Genomic DNA, 23,314 nt, shown 5'->3' with positions numbered 1-23,314 from the left:
GCTTTGGATATGCAAGAGCTTGTTGTACAACAAGCACCAGCATGCCCAACCACTTAAAGGCAGCCAGATTTCAGTTTAATATAAAGTGCCTTCACCCCATCAAATAAAATAGATTTATATGTATATATTTCATGATGTGCTAAAAGTCAGTTATAATTAGCTTATTTTTTTAATAAGGGTACTATTCTAGCCATATTTCTGGTGTGACTTAAACTTGTAACTTGTTTGCTCTTCCTTTTAGGATTTAGCACAGTATGTGAATGAGGTAAAGAGAGACACAGAGACCATGCGGGAAATCGAGCAATATCAACTTTCCATTGAGAATCTGGTAAGTATTTCCTGCTCTGGAAATAGTGCAAGGAAGTCCAGCTGTGGTAGAGGAAGATCAGTGGGTACAACACATTGTGGTATACCTACAAAGCTTCACTAATAACTGGAAGATTATATTATATATGTATATCTATATATATATATATATATCTATATATATATTTCTACTTCAGGGTCCATAGGGTATCCACAGGATACCTTGGGGGTATAGGTGTGACGTCAGTCGCAGGGCACCAAAGAGTTAAGCTTTCAGCCTCCCAGGATGCACTAGGTCCCCCTCCTATACCCCGCCCCCGGGCCAAGGCACCTCAGTTTAGTTTGGTGCCCGGTCGGAGTCGGGTGCACCTGTTGGAGTGGGGGCTAGAAGAGCCCCTGAAGCTTTTTCTTCATGCAGCTGTGGCTGCACATCTGGATGAACAGCATGAACAGTCAGTCCTGACGTCCATGCTGTCTTCCCTACACCCCGCCGGTACCAGAACGCCGGTACTGATCCGGGGATGCTGGTGGGCGTCTGGGGTCACAGCTAGCGGTGACCCCAGATGCTCCGGACCATGGCCGGATTCAAGGGGGACAGAGGTAAGCAGCGGGGTCCCGCGGTGGGTCCCCGCTGATCACATGGTCCTAAGTCCCCAGGCAGGGGGCTCCCTGGGGACTGGCTGCAGCGTGGAGCCAGGCGACCAACCTGCGCTTCCACTACCCCCTGGGACAGCGGACCGCAGCAGAGCGGTAGCGCTGCGGCGTCCCAGGGGTTAAATGCATGCCAGGGGAGCGCGCCTTCCCTGTCTCACAGCCGGCGCCTCCCCCGCTGCACACAGCCCTCTCTGCACTGTGCTGATTGGTCCTGTGTCAGCGCTCCTCCCCCAGGCCAGCTTCTCTCTGCTCCTCGGCGGCCATCTTCTCTGCAACGCATGGTGAACGCTGCTGGAAGCCTGGAAGGAAGCATCGTGGTCTGGGTCCCCCCGCATACCTCTCCTCCGCTGTGGCTCAGGTCTGTCTATGCAGCGCTGTGTCCTACCAGGCCCTGTGTCTGTGTAGTTGAGTGATCAGCGCTGTTAGTGCAGGAATTGTTATTTCTCTGCATTGTATGTGACTGTGCTAGCGCTGCTGCCTGTAACTTTATCTTCTCAAAACTGTCAGCTTTATTACTGTCCCTGTTCTTTCTGCTAAAGCCCTTGCAGTGCGATGCTGCAGGGTGGTCTCTCGTCTATTTAATACTTAATTGGTGAGAGAGGTCACATACGTGGTGCCATCATGTCTGAAAGTGATTTTCCCCTCCGGCTACAGTGTACCACGTGCAAAGTACCGTTAGCGGAGGGGGAGGGTAGCGCGGAGGGCCTTTGCCGGCAGTGTTTGTCCATGGCGCGGCCTATTACGGTTACAGCACCGGTACAGGAGCCGTCCTGGGCTTGTTTCGCTCAGGTGTTAACAGCTTTAGTGGGCCAGTTAGCTCCGCAGCCCGCGTTTACTCCGATGGGTTTGTCCCAGCAGTCTGTGGTGTCGTCACCCATGCAGGGGTTCCCACGACAATTGGTGGTACCCCACAGTCTCCCTATTTCCCCGCTCCCGGGTTCTCAGGAGCCAGCGTGGGTTAACTCCCTGACGAGTTCTGTACAGCACTTGTCGGATGTGTTGCAGGGGGAGTCTGTGATGCGGCCTCATAAAAGGCCGGTGGCGTCTCTGTCCGCTCCTTATGAGGATGACGAAGGGACGTCTGATGATGTGGAGATTCTGGATCCTTACGATCAGGAACCTCTCCATACTAAGGACACTGATGCTAAGTCCAAAGTATATATTCCTGGACTTATTCGGGCGGTCCGCACAGCCTTGGTGATTGAGGACGAAGTTCCCCCAGCGGCTATATCTAAGTATGCCTTTTTCAAAGATGTGAAGGGCGATGCCACAGTCTTTCCTCTTTCGGGTCAGTTGGTGGACCATTTAGAGGAGGCGTGGAAACAACCTGGCAAAAGATACCAGCCGCAGAGACGCCTGGCGGTGGCTTATCCGTTCACGGATAATTATTTTGCTAAGTGGGAATCCCCTCCACAGGTGGATTCTCACGTGACCCGTCTTGTCCGTAGTGCCACATTGCCGATGCCATCCATGTCCTCCCTTAAGGATGCTACGGACCGCAAGGTAGAAATCTGCCTGAAGTCCGCTTATTCCCTTGCAGGGGGGGCAGCACGGCCGGCTATGGCCATTTGCTGGGTTGCCAGAGCGATGGAGCGCTGGGTGGATTCATTAGAGGCTTCTTTTGAATCCGACTGTCCGGCCGAACAGGCGGAGTTGATTGGCAATCTCCGTGATTCGGCCACCTACATCAACGAGGCGGCTCTAGACATTAGTACTCTGGTGTCTAGAATTTCTTCAGCAGCGGTAGCTGCTCGTCGCACCTTGTGGCTGCGATCCTGGAAGGCGGACGCAGATTCCAAGAAAGGTCTGGAAGCGTTGCCGTTTACCGGAGAAGTTCTCTTCGGTCCGGATCTGGATAAGATTGTGGCCACGCTGGCGGCAGCCAAATCTGCTTGTCTCCCGTCGGCCGCTGCTCCTTCTGGTTCTGGACCATCGTCCTTTCGGTCATCCAGGGCCCAGGGCAGGCCCAAACCACAGTCGTTTCCTCGACAGGCTGGCCCTAAGAAATCGGTCAAGCCCCGGAAGCAGGCATGGAGTACCAGACGTCCGGCCCCCAAGCCAGATGACAAGCCTGCGGCCTGACGGTCCGGGCCTCCCTTTGGGGGATCCCAGGGTGGGAGGCCGCCTGCTACAGTTCGCCCAGTGTTGGTCGACCACTACGACAGACACTTGGGTTCTGGAGGTGGTTTCCCACGGATACGCCCTCTCCTTCCGGCACAGACCCCCGGCTCGATTCTTCACCACGGGTCTACCATCAGACCGGAACAAGGCTATTGAGCTGCAGAAGGTATTGCACACTATGCTCCAGGCTGGAGTTATAGTGCCTGTTCCATTCTCCCAGAGGGGCCAGGGTTTCTATTCAAATCTATTTTTGGTACAGAAACCCAATGGGTCATATCGTCCGATTCTCAACCTCAAAGCACTCAACAAGTCTTTGCGGGTCCCGAAGTTTCGGATGGAGACCCTACAGTCCATCATTCTGGCGCTGGAACCTGGGGACTACATGGTGTCATTGGACATACAGGACGCTTACCTGCATGTCCCTATTCTTTTGCGCCATCATCAGTTCCTCCGGTTTGCAATCCGCAGCGACCACTTCCAGTTTCGGGCGTTACCTTTTGGCCTGGCGACAGCAACACGTGTTTTTACCAAGGTGATGGCGGTCATGGCGGCTTCTCTGCGGCTGCAGAGAGTCCGCATGTTGCCGTACTTGGACGACCTGTTATTGGTGGCAGGATCTCCAGAGCTCCTGTTACACCACTTGGACCTGACCATTGCGCTGCTGCAACGGCACGGCTGGCTAATCAACTGGCAGAAGTCCACTCTAATCCCGTCTCGGAGGATTCTGCATCTTGGAGCCTTATTGGACTCGGGACAGCAAAGGATCTTCGTGACGGAGGACAAGATCTCTGCTTTACAGTCAAGGATGCGCAGTTGTCTGCACAGCCGCCGGGTGTCCTTACACTCGGCGATGAGGTTACTGGGCTCCATGGTGTCGGTGTTCGACATGGTGGAATACGCCCAGTTTCACTCCAGACCTCTGCAGCACCTGATCCTGTCCAAATGGAACGGGCTGCCTCAGTCTCTGAAGTCCCAGACGATTGTGCTCACCCCGGAGGTTCGCCTGTCCCTTGCGTGGTGGTTAAAGACGACCCACCTCAACAAGGGACGTCCGTTCTGGGTTCCAAATTGGGTCCTGTTGACAACGGACGCCAGTCTTCGGGGCTGGGGAGCAGTTTCGGGTCCACACTTGTTCCAGGGCAGGTGGACGCCGACAGAAGCGGAGCTTCCAACAAATATCTTGGAACTCCGTGCGGTCTTCAATGCTCTCCAGCAGGCACAGCGGTTTCTCCAGGGTCACCCGGTGCAGGTCCAGTCGGACAACGCTACCACTGTGGCCTACATAAACAGGCAAAGAGGAACTCGCAGTCGTGCGGCTCTCGTAGAGGTCTCTCGGATCCTGGTTTGGGCGGAGCGCAATCTTCCGGCCATATCAGCGGTCTTCATCCCGGGAGTGCTAAATTGGGAGGCGGACTTTCTAAGTCGCCAGGACGTTCATCCGGGGGAATGGTCCCTGCACCCGGACATTTTTTCAACTACTGGTGGACAGGTGGGGTCTTCCAGAAATCGACCTCATGGCGTCCCGGCACAACAACAAGTTGCCGGTGTACGGGTCTCGCACAAGAGACGAAGGGGCGTCTCTGGTGGATGCTCTGTCCGTCCGGTGGACGTTCCGGTTCGCATACCTGTTCCCTCCGGTCTCCCTTCTTCCACGGGTAATCCGGAAATTCAAACAGGAAGGTGGGACGCTCCTGTTGATAGCTCCCGCGTGGCCCAGACGGCACTGGTTCTCAGACCTTCAGGGTCTGTCCGTGGACAGTCCTCTGCGGTTGCTGCTACGACCGGACCTTCTGTCTCAGGGTCCTTGCCTTCACCCGGACCTGACTCGGCTGTCTTTGACGGCGTGGCTGTTGAGACGGCCATGCTGAGGTCCCAGGGGTTTTCCAGCTCTGTGGTGCGTACCATGTTACGAGCTCGGAAACCGTCTTCCGCGAGGATATACCATCGCGTGTGGCATACGTTCTTCCAGTGGTGTCGACCGAGAAGTTATGCACCTCGGGAGTTTCGTCTGTCTCGGATTCTCGCCTTCCTGCAAGCGGGACTAGATCATGGGCTTCGCCTTGCTTCTTTGAAGGTACAGGTTTCGGCCCTATCTGTCTGGTTTCACCGTAGGATTGCTGCAATCCCGGATGTGTGCACCTTTATGCAAGGTGTTCTCCGTATTCAGCCGCCCTTTGTTCCACCTGTGGCGCCTTGGGATTTGGCTGTGGTCCTGAGGGCTCTCCAAGGACCGCCGTTTGAACCACTGGGCTCAGTGGATATTAAATGGCTAACAGCTAAGACTGTTTTCCTTCTGGCCATTGCTTCGGCCAGACGTGTTTCTGAGTTAGGGGCTCTTTCTTGTAGACCCCCTTTCTTGGTTTTTCATGGGAACAGGGCAGTGCTCCGCACTCGGCCCGAGTTTCTTCCCAAAGTTGTTTCCCAGTTTCATGTTAACGAGGAAATAGTTGTTCTGGCCTTTAACTCACCGGGTCTTTCCGTGGGTGAGGCCTCTTTGGATGTTGTGCGGGCCTTAAGGACTTATGTTGACCGCACTTCTTCGTTTAGGAAGTCGGACGCTTTGTTTGTCCTCTATGGCTTCCGTAAAAAGGGTTGGCCTGCTTCAAAGCAAACTTTGGCATCCTGGATCCGTATGGCTATTTCTGAAGCTTATCTTCATGAAGGCCTACCGGTCCCTCCTTCTCTGAAGGCTCATTCCACTAGGTCTGTGGGTCCTTCGTGGGCAGCTCGACGTGGTGCCTCGGCAGTTCAGATCTGCAAGGCTGCTACGTGGTCTTCTGTCCATACCTTCGTGAGGTATTACAGGTTTGACACCTTCGCCTCTCAGGATGCTTCCTTCGGGCGGCGGATTCTCCTTTCTGCACAGGAGCGTCCCCACCCTTAAAGGATACTGCTTTGGGACATCCCCAAGGTATCCTGTGGATACCCTATGGACCCTGAAGTAGAAAATATGAGATATGGTAAGAACTTACCCTTGTTATCTCTATTTCTACGAAGTCCATAGGGTTCCACAGGACTCCCGCCCTGTCGCACCTGTGCTGCAGATGGGCTTTGCTCTGGTCACCGGTTTTCCGTCTCCCTCTGGTGAGAATGTGATTCTTGTATGTGTCCAGATCTTTGTTCTCTCTCTTCCTTCTCCTCCTCCGGCCTATGGCTTGGTAACTAACTGAGGTGCCTTGGCCCGGGGGCGGGGTATAGGAGGGGGACCTAGTGCATCCTGGGAGGCTGAAAGCTTAACTCTTTGGTGCCCTGCGACTGACGTCACACCTATACCCCCAAGGTATCCTGTGGAACCCTATGGACTTCGTAGAAATAGAGATAACAAGGGTAAGTTCTTACCATATCTCATATTATATATATATATATATATATATATATATATATATATATATATATATAGGGTGATCAATAGCGCCATCTAGTGTAGTATTAGATTTCTGTGGAAAGTGCTGATCAAAATTGTGAAAAACCATCAAGTTAAGGCTTACCAGAATCAGTAATTGTAGAAGCTTACCTGAAGTGGCCTTCTCTAATCACAGGGCTTGTTATTCCCAGGTATCAAGACTCCCCAGTTTTCCAAAACAAAATATAACATAAGGCAATACTGAGAAAGCAGAAGTGCATAAACTAAAGTGCCTTACTCAAAATGTGCCATTGCTTACTTTCACCAGTGGTATACAAGGGTTTCACCACCAAATTCCATGTGTTTAAAACACAATAACACGTTTAAAACACACTAAATGCTGCGTATCGAAAAACCTAAAAAAGTATCACACTACTGCAACCACAGCCCAGTGACCAATGAATGCATACCAGACATCTTTTGCTTCTCAGGTATACTTGTAGGTATGCATGGAAAATTATACTTTTTAATAATTTTATTCACACTCATACAAACAACAAAATGTAATGTCCATACATGACAATAAAATATATTCACTTATCTGAAAATGGCCTTTGGATAACCTCTTGTAGAAAGAGTGAGGGTATCAGAAGTGACCCAATGCGTTTCGTCCTTTTTACTAAGCTGGACTTCATCATAGGGAAAATCCCCTGTATTTGTTTGCTAAAGCAAACCCTAAAGGTTTCTACACCTAAGTGCAAAAAGTCATGGGATAGATGGCTAGTATCTTATAGGACCCCAGCTAGCCTGGCGAAGTGCAGCAACTCAACGTGGCATTGATTCCACAAGTGGTCGGAAGACCTCTGGAGAGATGTTGACCCATGCCATCTGGATAGCTTCCCACAGCTCCCTGATATTTGTAGTTGCGGGATCTTGGGTGCGATTGGACCTCTCTGCCACGTCCCATAAATGCTCGATTGGATTCACGTTGGGTGAACGTGGGGGCCACACCATATTTTGCAACTTAACAGAATGCTCCTTGAATCAGTTCTGGATAACTTAGGACTGATGACACGGTGCATTATCCTGCTGGAATATTGCATCGTTGTGGGGGTACATGAAGTCCAAGAAGGGCTGCAAATGGTCATCAAGCAATGCAACATAGCGGTTACTGGTCAATGCAGTTCAGGCGGACCAGCGAACCCAACCCATGCCCATACACACTCCACACCATTATGGAACCACCACCAGATTGCTTGGTGACATGTCGACAACTGTGGTCTATGGCCTCATGGGATGTGTCCCACCCCTGAACCCTACCATCAACTGAAACTTCCCGATAATTAATAAATATTCCCCTAAATATAACTTGGGAAAGTGTACAAATACAGACATTCAGCACAAATTTCAGAAGCAAGAGCACCTATTTTTTTCCTCTCATATAGATCAGTGCACACTCAGATTCTGTTTACCTTTATGGAACTGTTGTTATGGCTCGAGCAGTAAAAATATCTCTTCAGAAGCTGTTCTTTATGAAACTAATTTTTGGATTTTCTTAAAAAATACTGCTCAAACCAGCCCCATTATGCCAACATTTATGAGAGGGAGGGAACATTGTATAACAGTCAATTATTTTGCTGGAAAAAGAAGTTTTGTCGGCACTCATAAACCAGTGGGTACAGTATAGCAACCCATGCATCCAATTTAAATGTTTTGTTATGCAAAACAAATCTTAGTTTTGCATTTTGACTCAACTTAGAGGGGACATGTGAGCTCAGCTAGCATTTATCTCTGGATTTCCTGATCTGCCCACCATCCTCGCATGAGAAGATTAAACCTTTTGCTCCCCCTGCAGATGCCACAATCTTTATGCACAGATCCATGTGCTTCCATAAAAATATAATAAAAAAAGAACCAGATTTGGAGAACGCTGTTAGATCAGAATCCAAAAAGTGTATAAAAGAAAAAACTCTCTTTAGGGAAGAATTATAAATGAAATTCAAAAGACCACTAGACAATTACTAAAAGGAAGAGTAGAAACTATTAATTTCTTAAAAAATAAAATAAATTAACTTAAGCAACTTTAAAAACTAGAATAGTTTGCATTGATCATAAAGCAAACATTAACGGAGAGCAGGGTACAATGATCTTTGACAAATTAATCAGCAGGGAGTATTTTTCACAGAAAAATGGATATCACCAAATATGTATCATTAAGCTGAAAATAAGGCTCAATTGCACCTCTATAAGGAACACAAAGTCCTAATTCAGTACTGCAGGTATCTCAATTTATATTAAAATGTGTTTACAGCTATGAGCAGCTCGTGCCACGTAAGATGATAAAAGCACAAATGTGTGAGCGTGAATAGTGGATATTGGACATTGTACAGTCCCACCTGTACTCACATATCTCCTGGCACTAGTAATTCTGCTGCCGCTGAGCATCACTATCTTCAAATGGGGCAGTTGTTCCCACAGCTAATCCATATCTTGGTAAGTATCCTACAACAAGGTGGTAGAATCAGCCGCAGAGCTACTGGAGCCTGGAGGTATGTGAGTACAGGTGGGTCTTCTTCTTAGTACTGATTGTGCTGTTTAATTGAGTGGTGCCTGACTTCCAAATATAGTCTTTTCTTGTCCATAAAAATGAGCACAAATCAGTGGAAGGTTGGATTTTTGATGCTACTCTTACACTATTTTGCCTCTGCACAAGCTAAGGGAAGTTCTAATTTGCACGTGTCTCCAGATATAGGAGTGCAGCCTTTATGGGCGAATTAAGATGAGTGCAAGCCAGTGTATTTTGCGTTGCACATCCAGTGTGCATAGTAAATGAGGTGCTTTGTGTTTATTTTCTCTATTATAAACCTCATCTCTGCTCTCACATAATAGTATGTCAAGAAAAAGTGTAAGGGGCCATAAGAATATTATAGCTACAGTATGTGCCTGCGAGTCCATTACTATTAAAAATAGGAATCTGAGAACATGGAAATTGTTTGGGACTTTAGTTAATAAAAAAAGAAAAACAAAGAATCATGTTCTCTCTGGGATGGGTACGGGATGCTGGCACTCGGGTTCCCGGCGCTCAGAATCCCGACAGTGTTAGAATACCGACACTTGTTGGTCAGTATTCTAACCCTCCCCCTCTCCTTACTATAACCCTCCCTCCCCGGTGCCTAACCCTAACCTTCCCCCCTAGTGCCTAAACCTAACCTCCCCCTCCTCGCACCATAAACCTAATCCTCCCCCCTAGTGCCTAACCCTAACCCCGCTACTTACCTTCGGGATTCTGGCGGTTAGGATGCCAGCGCCGGGATTCTGACAGGTGTCGGGATTCCGGTGCCGACATTCTGAGTGCCGGAATCCCCGTGGTCGGAATATTGACCGCATCCTATTCTGTCTGTTGTACTCTAGATAGCAGTCTGGATAGGACAGTACTGTATGTGATCTTTTACTCTTTTTTTATAAACTAGGAAACCTCACTGAATTTATGCTACAATTATGTCACAGTGACAGTTCTAATAAATCATTTAATTTTTTTTGTACTATTTAACATTTTCACCAACACAAATTATGACAGACCTAAGCCTTATCTTAGATGAACTAGATATGCTACCACCTATGGTATGAAAGATCGACAGTGAAAAGGTCAACATTCAAAAGGTCAACGCCAAAAGTTTGGCTGGTTTTGAATATCGACAGTCAATAGGTCGACATGGTCATTAGGTCGACCATCGTTCTGTCGACATGTATTTAGGTCGACTGGGTTAAATGGTCGACACATTGAAAATGACATTTAATTATATTTCAGCCTAAGCCCAGTCCTAAAAAGCTAGAAAAACAGATGTTGACATTTTAGTGTCGACATGTTAAATGTCAAAATTTTGAATGTGCCGACAATTTAACCCTGTCAACCTAAATACATGTCTACAGAATGATGGTCAACCTAATAACCATGTTGACTTTTTGACTGTCGAAAATCAGAATGTATCAACCTTCTGGCATTGACCTTCTAAATGTCGATCATTTTAGTGTTGACCAATTGACCGGATACTGCAGCTACACCAGTTACAATGCATGACACAGAGGGCAGAAATAATCAGCAGACTGCACAGTAACTAGACATGGAGGGAAACCTAGGAAGATGGAATACAATCGTATTTTGCAAATAAAGGAAAGAAAGAAGACCTTGTACCAGATTGCCTAAATTAAACATCTCAGCAGACATTCAATTGCGATAAAGCTCTTTCTTATTAGGCAACGCAACATTTATACTTTTAATGCAACTGACAGGGAAGGAACTAATGGGTCCGACTCCAATCCCACAAAAAGGGTAATAGTTTGTATGACTAGTTACCACGGACACCAGACCTGATCAATTCACCATAGAACCGAAATCAAAGGATGCAGACAGCAGTAAAAAAATAAATAATATACTGCTCAGATTGTAATAACAATGGAAGACATAAAGTGTTATTATATGTATTTTTTGCCTGTTATATATCACACACATTACACAGCCATTTACAGAAAATATTTAGTCATTCGCATCAGTCCCTGCCCCAGTGGAGTTTACAATCCATATTCCCTACCACATGGACACACATAATGGTATTAGTCTTTGTCAAATTTGGAGTGTGAGAGAAAACTGGAGCACTAGGAGGACTCCCACGCAAACACAGGAGAACATGCAAACTCCACACCAATAGGTCATTGGTTAAGAAATGAAGTCACAACGTCAGTGCTGTGAGGCAGTAATGGTGACCACTGTACTACAGTAAGCTTGAGAAGAAAATGGCTCTTGCTAAAACTCTCGCTTTCCTCTGTGTACTCAATGCAAAATATGGACATTTAGAAATGTGACCATATGGAGATGTGGAAAGACCTTGGGGTTAAAATGAAGCCATTGGTATGATGTTTCCCATTGTTCAGTGTGCCAGAGGCTTAACGGCTCACACATGTATCCCTTCGTAATTGCAGTGGCCATTCTGAGCCTGAAATCCAATGACATGGAGAAGGAATCTAACAGTAGTGATCAACTTTGTGTACCAGCAAAAACAACTTATAACAGTGTATCTATGAAAATTTCAGGAGTGTCTCATGATAACAGATATTTGAGATAAGCTTGTGAACGTGTGGCAGCCGCAGTACCTTTTCCAATGCGCAGGAAATGCTCAGTCTCTTTTAGCCAGATTTTGTTGAAAAATGTGACAATAATAAGTTCTGATGAATATATTTACATGTGGTTTTCCTGCTTTTTATTAGTAGCTCTTCCATATAAAACATTTGCTCCTTCTAGATATTGTTATATACAGTCATTTTTTATTTATTATAAACAAGAAAAAAACAATACGATGTAGCACAGGAAACTGCAGATTTGCATTTTAACATACATTATCAAATTCAGTGTAACTAATGGTGTTTCTTAGCTTCCTTCTATTCCTGTATTTGTCACATTACCTGTGCAAATACCTCATTCTAGTAAGTGTTAATTGTATTACAGGTAGAACTAAAAAAAACATATTAAGCTGAATCACTCACATGTTAATTAATTAACTGTAAGATAATATGAATATCTGATTTTTTGTAGCACAGAGGTTCCCAAACTCCCAATTCCCAATGTTTTGTCTACTGCTTAAAACTGTCTTACGCTTGTATGCTACCTGGACTGTAATGGCAGAGTTTGAGAACCGCTGCTGTAGGGTGTTGAGGAAAATGTTGGTGCTACACCAGTGGTTCCCAAACCATTACAGTCCAGGTTTTAAGAATATCCATGTTTTGGCACATGTGACTTAATTAGTACCTCAGTCAATTTGATTTAACCATATTGACTCAAGCATAGATATTCCTAAAACCTGGACTTTAATGGCAGAGTTTGAGGAATATATGTTCAAATGGAATTTGAGTAGACCCTACTCAGTAATGTCTACTATCTATATCTTGGAAAACATTATTAAAATTGAATTTCCAGGCTAATGTTTCCACACATTTTAAAGTGTAATGTCCGGAATGGCCATGAGAGGGCAGGATGAGACCATTGATCCATTATCTCAGCATTCTATGTAAGCGGATGACAGTTGAAGAAATATATCATAATCATGAATTATTGCTACAATGTATAATGTCTTGCAATTTCTAATAAGCTTTGACCCAAAATGTTATTTTTTTTCAAATTTATTTTAGATTTATTTGCTCTCGTTCTTGCCATGAGCGTTTAGCGCATTTTATATCTTTTAGAAAACATAGTTATGAAGCAAATAGTTTTGCAGCACATTTGCACTGAACACCTTTTTACCATTAACTACAGTAAATATATGTTTAGCATAAATCTGATTTGTCTCTTAAATCATTTAAATAATGTCAATAAAGTAATCCAAACAGCTGTGTCTTCATTTCCTTAACATAGTATTTCTGCATAGAACATTGTAATATAGCCCTGGCAACATCACTCAGTCAGTGAGGTACAGATCCCAGTGTCACTTCTTACCCCACCTCAAACCTGGATTCAGTCTTTAGGGGCCCAGGGCACTTAGTGTAAGAAGTAAGGCTGCTATGGGCTAAAATTAAGAGCACAGTGTCTGCAGATGGAACCATCTTACATCTATGTGTCAGAGTGTTAGACATGCAGGAATATTGGGTGGGTTGGAGGCTGACAGGAAGGGTCACCTGTCAGTGAGAATGGGAGGGCCTGGGTCCATCCCTCTTCCTGTGCTCCTCCCCTCCTTAATCCATCCCAACCTTTGGCTGTGCACACAGTTTAGGTCAGTGTTGGCTAACCTTGACACTCCAGCTGTTGTGGAACTATATATCCCAGCATGCCCTGCCACAGTTTTAGCATGCCCTAATAGCAAAACTGTAGCAGTGCATGCTGGGTTATGTAGTTCCATAACAGCTGGAGTGTCAAGGTTAGCCAACACTGGTTTAGGTGGAAGGTTTTGGTCCGCTCTGTTACTTTTCCAGGATTGCAGTCTGGCTCAGGGGCATTCATGAATAGGTAAATCTGGTCAAAGCCCCTGCCTGGCTACTTTCTACCTATCTACCCCTCTGCCTCCTGTCCCTACAGAGAATTTCACCCTAGATACGCTAGATTGTGCTTCTGCACATGTGGCCTGATGTTAATGATGTGCCTTTCCCACGCACCCACATGCTTGACTGCACCCTCCACCTAATTTACAGGGGCTCAACATCTGTAATGGTGGCCATGAACATGAGTGTAACACGAATGTGTCTAGTTTTTTATCCAAGTGGAGAATTCAGAGTTTGTTTAGCAGGATAGAGTTTTTCAAGTAAATGAATGGGATGGAGATGGTACACTTAGGGAGCCATTCCCAGGGCTACAGTGGCCACACAGAAGTTTCTCCCTGATTTTTGACCTGATTTTTGCACCTCATTAGAATTGGTATGAACCAGTCTTCGTCCTGTTTGGTGGAAAAGCACAGTTCTAGCTGCACTGCAAGCAATATAACTACTTCAAAGATACAAAAGTTACACATAATATAGACAGTCTTAGTACAATGATTATTATTTGGGGAGGCACCTGTGGGAGCTGCCTTAGGATAAGTATAAGCCTCCCATGGGGTGTATTACAAATCTATAGTGCTTGTGCACTATTTGACACATGTTGGTACGCTCACTGACTAGGACCATCCTAGGTTGGATCACCTTTCTTAGTGGTGAATTTGTCACACAACCATTTACAAATGTATGCTGTAAGACTTTCACGTGTGTACTGTTTTATATTAGCAGTCCTTTGTTATCTGGCGGATGAGTGCCATCACCTTTTACTGGGGTCTTTCCAACAATTAGGTGCACTTGCATATAGAAAGTAGCAGTGCATGTCCACATTCCTTACTGTTCATAATATACCCTTATAATGATATTCTTAACCAGCAAGAGCATTCATTTATTATTTATTTATTACCAGTTATTAATACAGCACACACATATTCCGCAGTGCTTTACACAGAATGATTTAATGAGAAATAGCATAAAAGAAGCTTTTTTACATTTATAGGTAGTCATCTATAAAATAAGGAGTTTGTTTTCAGATATCATAAATGACAACTGTACTCTTGTGTCTAGAATCAACCTCTGATACTTTATGGAAGACCGAAGGTGGATGGCGAGATCAAGTTCAGTACACTGGATAAACGCACAAGGCAAGACAGGTAAAGAGACTATCTATATGTATGTCCTATTCATAAACAAAGTACTGTAAGCCAGTAACTGAGACATGCTGACTTGGTTAAATGGTCAGCTAAATTTAGGAGTACTGTAACCTACAGTGACCTATTGACAGTTAGATGTTAATGATTAAAACATACGTCCAATAACAGTGATGTGCTTATTCGGTGACCCACTGTCGGTAATATGTTTACCAAGTTTCAGGGTCAGTCCCACGTGAGATTAGTGACCTATGGCGTGTTTGCTGGGTGATAGGGTCACTTCCATTGTCGAATCAGGTGACTCTGTGTAATCAATTCAATTTTCAAAGTATTGAATTCAGATAATGCTGATGTTATGTTTTACACTGTTTTCAAGGTATATATTCCTATTTGATAAGGCTGTCATTGTGTGCAAAAGAAGAGGGGACAATTATGAAATGAAGGAGGTGATAGATCTTCACAAATACAAAATAACTAATAATCCCACTAATGACAAGGAAAACAAAAAGGTAAACATTTAAAAATGTAAAAAAGTTTTGGATGTAAATTTATTGATATATCTATGGAAGCCTGAATATGTTAGTCCTAATTTCATACTGTAATATGTTCTACAGTGGTCGTATGGATTCTATCTTACACATGTTCAGGGGCAAAATGGCTTTGAATTTTACTGCAAAACCAGAGACTTGAGGAAGAAATTGCTGGAACAATTTGCAATGGCATTGTAAGTTTGTACTTGTGTATGTATGTGGAGTATGTGCATATATGGACACAAATTGTTTAAATGTGTTGCCAATTTTTCTAAGATATAAATATACTGTACAAAAATATTACAGTTCAGGTACAGTACAAGCATTTAATATAAAAGCATAGTACTGTACCAATGTAGTAATGCAGACTGATAATGTTATATGAAAACCAAGCACTCAAAGTATTTATGATTAACATATTTAGAACATTTTATATTATTAGTATTATCATTATCATCGTTATCATTTTCATTATTATTATTATTCAATACCTGCTTGAGTATGAGGTAGATTTACTTTAGAATTAATAGTTAAACAAGCATCTAAAAAATGAATGATCCTGTATAAGTGTTCTGTTGATTTCTTAATGGTACCATAGTTCCTGTGTCTATGTTTTATCTTTATTGTTATTTTAATAATGGGTGTAAATCAGGGTACATCTGTATTTAGTCATATTAGAAATATACATATGGTAGTGACTGAAAATTCATCTATCGTCTATGTAACTCCTGTAAGTGGTCACTATGCAGCCAGGATGCATATTTGCCAGCAATTGATGGTAATTGTTGCAAGTTTAAATAATGATCTCATGTAACAGATCACTAAGCTTAATACCTTCTATTCTATATAATCACTTGTAATTATCAGTATTTTGTTCCTATTACATAACCTATATAACTTCAGATATATAATATTACCTTGCCTGCACATACCCTACTCAGCAGCAAAGTGTATCTGCAAATTGTTTTTTAATTTTGCCAATTATGCAGGATGCTCGACTGCCAATAATCTTCCCAGAGAGACCCTGTGAAGAGATTGCTAAATACATTAATGTCTATTAGACTCAATTTGTTAAATCAGTCCCTGCATGTTTTCTATGAAAACAAAAAGTATGGACGTCGCTAACATCAGCTTAATGACATAGCACAGGTGCTTGCAGAGGGCGGGGTTTACACTGAACCACAGAAAAAAAGGTAGATTCCCTCCAGCACACTGCAGCAATATCAACAAAAATACTTGAATCATACATGATAATAGAAATTCAGAGGTATTAGTTACATACATTTGTAAATATATGAATAAGCGCCAGGCCAGCGTCAAGGCTCCTCTATTACTGGCGTCCCTAACATTAAGGGGTTCACGTCCGAGGAGCAGGTTACCCCAAAAAATTCCATCCAAGGACCATCCCCAGGGCATCACACGAAAAGGGGGAAAAAGGTGATAGTGAAGTATAAAGTATAGATGTGTAAAGATAATCAATAAGTGTTAATAAAATGAGGAATTAAAATTACATAAATAATAAACAAACAAATAGAAAGGTGATGAAAAAGTATCTATGTGATTTAAGTGGTGATGCCCTGAAAAAAGCCCAGCCAGAGCAACTCCGGGGGCCCCACTCCCAAACGCTCACCCCAAAATAATTATTGCTACCTAATAGTAGCACCCACTCTCGGATGGTTTTGCCATTGACGGCAGAGCCAATTATTTTTCTGCCATCGATGGCAAAGTGGAACCCAATGGGTTTTTTCTCTTAATGAAACAGAGCTTAGCCTCGCCCCCTGACTATGCGCTAAGCCCCGCCACCTAAGCCCCGTCCCATTTTTTGATTACCCCGTGGCTTGCCAGACACCCGCCAGCAGTGGCCATCGAGTGGTGCAAACCATTGATGGTTCACCATAGATTATTATTGTACCATTGATGGTTATAACAGATGGTGCCATCGATGGTGACTATCGATAGAAACCCACCAATGGCCATCCCTAGAACACAGAGAGAGACACTACAAGACAAGTCTGAACTTGTCAGTTGCATGTTTAGTACAAGAAGGGTTCAAATGCCATACTTAATATTTTTTTTACTCCTGTTCCCAAAGGCTTACCAAAATGAAACTTATACCAAAAAGAGATTGTGTTTAAGTGTATAACATACTTTATGTACAAAATAATGTAACATACACTTTTTTAGATATTCATGATCAAAGGTCACATCATGTGACCTTGAAATGTAAAAGTCAATGGTCCCTTAGCTTCAAAACAAGACCAACATGAAAGTTCTACCACAATTAGTTACAAAGGTATGATTCGTTTTAGTTGACCTCGCAAGCATAAATTTTACATTTTTTCTCATGTTTGCAACCCTGCTGCATGAACACCGTGTATCACTGAGGGCTAAACTTTACATATGAAAGGTACTTTATGTCGTCTATCATCCTAACAAATGTCATCAAAATCTGAGACGGTCGGGTTGGAAGCTGTAATGACTTGGCATGGAATGACCCTGTCAGAGAGAGAACATGATTACTCATGCCTCATGGTGATGGAGAAAGTGTGCATGCTGGCATGGTAAAAGTGAGATTGCAGACTTGTGGTAACCCCTAACAGATCTCAACATATACCAATAAAAATGTATTAGTATCTAAATTCACAGTGGCGTATCTACAATGGGTGCAAGGTGTGCAGAGCACATGGGTCAAGTGGGGCCCCACGTGGCACATCCTCCACCCAACAGATTTCACACTGTGGCCATGTGCACTCGCCTCCCAATGTTTGCTCCTGGTGACACCATGCTTCGGAAATTTGGTGTCGGCACAATAGATAGCAAAGACTTTGGCACTGTACCAGAGTCTTTGCTGTCTTCTATGCATGCGCCTTCTTTTTGATGGAGCCACCGGCAACAGGTATGGTGGGTAGGGGACCACTGCACAGTAGGGAGGTCCAATACACATGGTCCCCCCAATCAGCCCTCAATATAACATTTTCCGAGCTCTTCACTTTGAAACCTGCCCCCAGTCTTGGAATGGGAGTTATCAGATGGTTAAATGTTGTGGTAGGCAGGGGGGAAATTGCAAGTCCCAGGTACCAGACAAAGGGGAAATGCATCAAGCCTTCTAAAGTGTGGAGAAGTGGACAAGTGGAGATGTTGTGCATATCAACCAATTAGCTTTTACTTATTATTTTAGAGTATGTACTTGATAAATACTAGCTAGAAGCTGATTGGTTGCTATGGGCAACTTGTCCACTTTTTAGGAGGCTTGATACTTCTCCCCCAAAGTTAGGTGGAATCTTCTATTATACTATAATGTTAGTTTTGGGTGGAGTTATGTGAGCACCCACAGTATGCAGCAAATTTGATAAAGTGAACCCCAAATGTCTATAATGTATATGATCTCTGCTACAATATACTGCACTCCTTATCAGCTGAGCAGTAACACATTCAGAACTACTTTTTATTACAAAATAAATCATTTGGGTTATAAAAAAACCTTATAAATTAAATAATGGTTGGTTATTAGAAGACCCATGCAATAAATGTTGCACTAATATAGCAGACAGGTGCAGTAGTTGCTTGTTTGCCAGGATTATCTGCTAATTGGACCAGATCCATTTACATTTATTACAGATCTGTCCTCATACACTATTGCTGCAGTCACGTCAAACAGCTCTTCTCGGCGTGCCAGCTCCTGTACGTCATGACTTGTCTTTCTAATGCCCCACAAAAATGAGTGGCACAACTGGAGATACAGAAGTGTCCTCATATACCTAGCCTCAATACGCCATGTGACTTGGCTTGCGTTCAGTGACTTTTTTGCATCTTTTCTTGCCCACAAATGCTTTTTAGTCGCACACGGATGTGACAGACCGCTTCACGAGACTGCATTGGTTCATTTGTTATATGACGTTTGTATATCTGTGTACGTCTGACTCTGTATACAAAGTGCTATCATGCAGAGGCCGCTGCTTTTTTCCATTGTACTTCGTATACAGACTCCGTCGCACACTGATACACAAGTGTTGCATATCACATTAATCATTGCTGTCTCATGAAGCGGTTTGTTGCATTTGTTTGTGACTAAGATGCATTTGAGGCTGAAAAAGAAACAAAAAAGTCACTGAGTGCAATGGCGTATTGAGGATAGGTGTATGAGGACACATCTGTATCTCCAGTTGTGCCACTCAATTTTGTAGGGCATTGGAAAGAACTCTTAAATGTTATTGTGAGTGCAAAGGAACAATATGTAAGTATTGATATCAGCGGAAATAATGTATAAGGACAGGACAAGTAGACCTCTCTGTGCAAGGATATTTCAGCATCCTGTCCTGAGTAGGGATGACCATCGATGGTTAGTAACCATCACAGGTCTAACAACAATGATAAATAGTTTTACCATTGATGGATGTTGACCGATGGTAGACATCAGCAAGGACTGTGCAGCCTGTGCATATGAGATCAGGGGCTATTAATGGTTCAACCATCTTGATTTTCGCACGATTAGTTGAAAACCATCAATGGTTAACCAGTTGATGGCCATCCCTAGTTCTGAGTGTGTGTGTGTGTGGGGGGGATTTTAAGTCAGGTTTGCTATGGAGGCTTCTACATGGCAACCACTGGCCTGTAGGTGACATGAGCCTGGAAGGTAGATGAAAAGGACAACTGTGCAAGGAGAGTCCAACTTTTTAAATCAAATGTTTTATTAAAGGAATAATACATTTATGTTTAGATTCCCTTTAAATACATTCAGTGAAAATCTTTATTATATTTAACATAAAGATAACCATATTATTGCTAAATATATTTCTTAGTATCAACTGTAAGATTTTTCCTGAGTTTGGTTACGTTGCTATACACCAGCTTTGATAATTGTATATTGTAATTGTAAATTATATAGGGGTATTTGTAGATTGTTTTTTTAATTGAGTAAGGCTCATTGAAAGCGCCCCTCATACAATGGTGTACAGTACAAAATAAACATACAGTATATTAGGCTATGAGCTCTCCACGTGAACATTTTTACGATTTACAGGTTCCACCGCTATAGCCACAAGATTTAAAGTAGCAATTAGTTTTAAGTAAAAATTAACCGGGTTTTGTCTTAAAACTAATTGCTGCTTTAAATCTAGCGGCTACTATCCCACCAGAATCACACTGGGACCAGCAAATCTTGGGCTACTGCATTTGGTCTCAAGGGTTTTATGTACTAATCTACATAGGAGCAAATGTATTAAACCTTCTAAAGAGTGGAGAAGTGAGCAAATGGAGATATTGCACATAGCAACTAATCAGCTTCTAGCTAGTAAGTACATTCTATATATTTAAATAATATTTAAATAATGTCAAAATAAAATAAAGTCACATAAAAAAATATTTTTGTTTTCATACAAAAGGAATAGAAATCTCAATGTACAGTATATATTGCTACACATACATACACAGACACAAACTGAGGCAGGCGAGAAAGAGACTAAAGGGCAGGAGTGAAAGCGGCTGAGGGGCAGGAGAGAAAGCGACTGAAGGGCAGGAGAGAAAGCGACTGAGGGGCAGGGGAGAAAGCAACTGAGGGGCAGGAGCAGGGCCGTCTCTTCCATTGGGCTTGATGGGCTGTTGCCCAAGGGCCCGAAGTTTCAAGGGGCCCGCCAGCCCCCCTGCAGCCGCGGGCAGTTGGCAAATGGTTTTTCTTTTTTAAAGCATTGTGTTCCTTTCCGATCCACGAGACCCTCCCTTGGTGATGAGCGACACCCCCAGTAGCAGATCCGCTTAGGGCCTGGCGGATCCCAGGGGGCCCGCCGACAGGGCTATAGATAGGAGAGCTTGTTATATAGTTGAGCCCCGGCAGACTGTCAGCACATTGATTTGACAGCTGCCGGGTGCCGCTCTGACTCACAGCCCTGAGTCCTCTACCCGCTCTGACTCACAGCCCTCCACTCCACTGCTGCGTGTGACCAGTAACGCGTCACACGCAGACAGAGGAGCCAGAAGAAGCTGAGGTGCCCTCCATGCCGAGGTCCGGAGAGAGCATAATAATAGAAGGTCAGTGCATACTGTCAGGCCCCATGTGGGGGATGGGAGGGGGTGTTTGATGTATCCATAGAAAGCAACTGAGGGGCAGGAGAGAAAGCAACTGAGGGGCAGGAGAGAAAGCGACTGAGGAGCAGGAGAGAAAGCGACTGAGGAGCAGGAGAGAAAGATTGAAGGGCAAGAGAGAAAATGACTGAGGGGCAGGAGTGAAGGAGACTGAGGGGCAGGAGTTAAGGAGACTGAGTGGCAGGAGAGAAAGACTAAGGAGCAGGAGAGAAAGCAACTGAGGAGCAGGAGAGAAAGCGACTGAGGGGAAGGAGAGAAAGTGACTGAGGGGCAGGAGTTAAGGAGACTGAGGGGCAGGAGAGAAAGACTAAGGAGCAGGAGAGAAAGCGACTGAGGAGCAGTAAAGAAAGCGACTGAGGAGCAGGAGAGAAAGCATCTGAGGAGCTGGAGAGAAAGTGACAGAGGAGCAGGAGAGAAAGCGACAGAGGAGCAGGAGAGAAAGCGACAGAGGAGCAGGAGAGAAAGTGACTGAGGAGCAGGAGAGAAAGTGACTGAGGAGCAGGAGAGAAAGCGACTGAGGAGCAGGAGAGAAAGTGACAGAGGAGCAGGAGAGAAAGCTACAGAAGAGCAGGAGAGAAAGAGACAGAGGAGCAGGAGAGAAAGCGACTGAGGAGCAGGAGAGAAAGTGACAGAGGAGGAGAGAAGGTGACTTAGGAGCAGGAGAGAAAGATTGAGGGGCAAGAGGGAAAGAGACTGAGGGGCAGGAGTGAAGTAGACTGAGGGGCAGGAGTTAAGGGGACTGAGGGGCAGGAAAGAAAGAGACTGTGGAGCAGGAGAGAAAGCGACTGAGGAGCAGGAGTGAAGGAGACTGAGGGGCATGAGAGAAAGACTAAGGAGCAGGATAAAAAGCGACTGAGGAGCAGGAAAGAAAGTGATTGAGGGGCAAGGGAGAAAACGACTGAGGAGCAGGGGAGAAAGTGACTGAGGATCAGGGGAGAAAGCGACTGAGGAGCAGGGGAGAAAGTGATTGAGGAGCAGGAGAGAAAGCGACTGAGGGGCAGGGGAGAAAGATTGAGGGGCAAGAGAGAAAGCGACTGAAAGGCAAGAGTTAAGGAGACTGAGGGGCAGGAGTTAAGGGGACTGAGGGGCCGGAGAGAAAGAGACTGAGGAGCTGGAGGGGCAGGAGTTAAGGACACTGAGGGGCAGGAGAGAAAGAGACTGAGGAGCAGGAAAGAAAGAAACTGAGGAGCAGGAAAGAAAGAGACTGAGGGGCAAGAGAGAAAGCGACAGAGGCGCAGGAGAGAAAGCAACTGAGGAGCAGGAAAGAAAGAGTCTGAGGGGCAGGAGTGAAGGAGACTGAGGGGCAGGAGTTAAGGCGACTGAGGGGCAGGAGAGAAAGAGACTGAGGTGCAGGAGAGAAAGCGACTGAGGAGCAGGAAAGAAAGATTGAGGGGCAAGAGACTTAGGGGCAGGAGTTAAGGAGACTGAGGGCCAGGAGTTAAGGAGACTGAGGGGCAGGAGAGAAAGCATCTGAGGAGCAGCAGAGAAAGTGAGTGAGGAGCAGGAGAGAAGGCGACTTAGGAGCAGGAGAGAAGGTGACTTAGGAGTAGGAGAGAAAGATTGAGGGGCAAGAGGGAAAGAGACTGAGGGGCAGGAGTGAAGTAGACTGAGGGGCAGGAGTTAAGGGGACTGAGGGGCAGGAAAGAAAGAGACTGTGGAGCAGGAGAGAAAGCGACTGAGGAGCAGGAGTGAAGGAGACTGAGGGGCATGAGAGAAAGACTAAGGAGCAGGATAAAAAGCGACTGAGGAGCAGGAGAGAAAGCAACTGAGGAGCAGGAAAGACAGTGATTGAGGGGCAGGGGAGAAAACGACTGAGGAGCAGGGGAGAAAGTGACTGAGGATCAGGGGAGAAAGCGACTGAGGAGCAGGGGAGAAAGTGACTGAGGAGCAGGAGAGAAAGCGACTGAGGGGCAGGGGAGAAAGATTGAGGGGCAAGAGAGAAAGCGACTGAAGGGCAAGAGTTAAGGAGACTGAGGGGCAGGAGTTAAGGGGACTGAGGGGCAGGAGAGAAAGCGACTGAGGAGCAGGAAAGAAAGATTGAGGGGCAAGAGACTTAGGGGCAGGAGTTAAGGAGACTGAGGGCCAGGAGTTAAGGAGACTGAGGGGCAGGAGAGAAAGCA

The 23,314-nt window shown here is 44.9% G+C and overlaps 1 protein-coding gene across 4 annotated transcripts in view; it reads left to right on the top strand.

Moving 5' to 3' along the window:
* VAV3 (vav guanine nucleotide exchange factor 3) overlaps positions 1-23,314 on the top strand; it is a 317,308-nt gene that overhangs the window by 211,624 nt on the left and 82,370 nt on the right. For all 4 annotated transcript variants that reach the window (XM_088474051.1, XM_088474049.1, XM_088474050.1 and 1 more), the window contains exons 12-15: positions 242-328; positions 14,504-14,589; positions 14,963-15,095; positions 15,201-15,310. In XM_088474051.1, the coding sequence (XP_088330177.1) occupies positions 242-328; positions 14,504-14,589; positions 14,963-15,095; positions 15,201-15,310 (416 nt within the window). The remainder of the gene's footprint in view (positions 1-241; positions 329-14,503; positions 14,590-14,962; positions 15,096-15,200; positions 15,311-23,314) is intronic.

This window comes from Taudactylus pleione, unplaced genomic scaffold (assembly GCF_031769625.1).
Source record: "Taudactylus pleione unplaced genomic scaffold, aTauple2 ptg000146l, whole genome shotgun sequence".
NCBI lineage: Eukaryota > Metazoa > Chordata > Amphibia > Anura > Myobatrachidae > Taudactylus > Taudactylus pleione.
The sequence above is the reverse complement of the archived record's forward strand: the minus strand, read 5'-3'. Positions and strand labels throughout refer to the sequence as shown.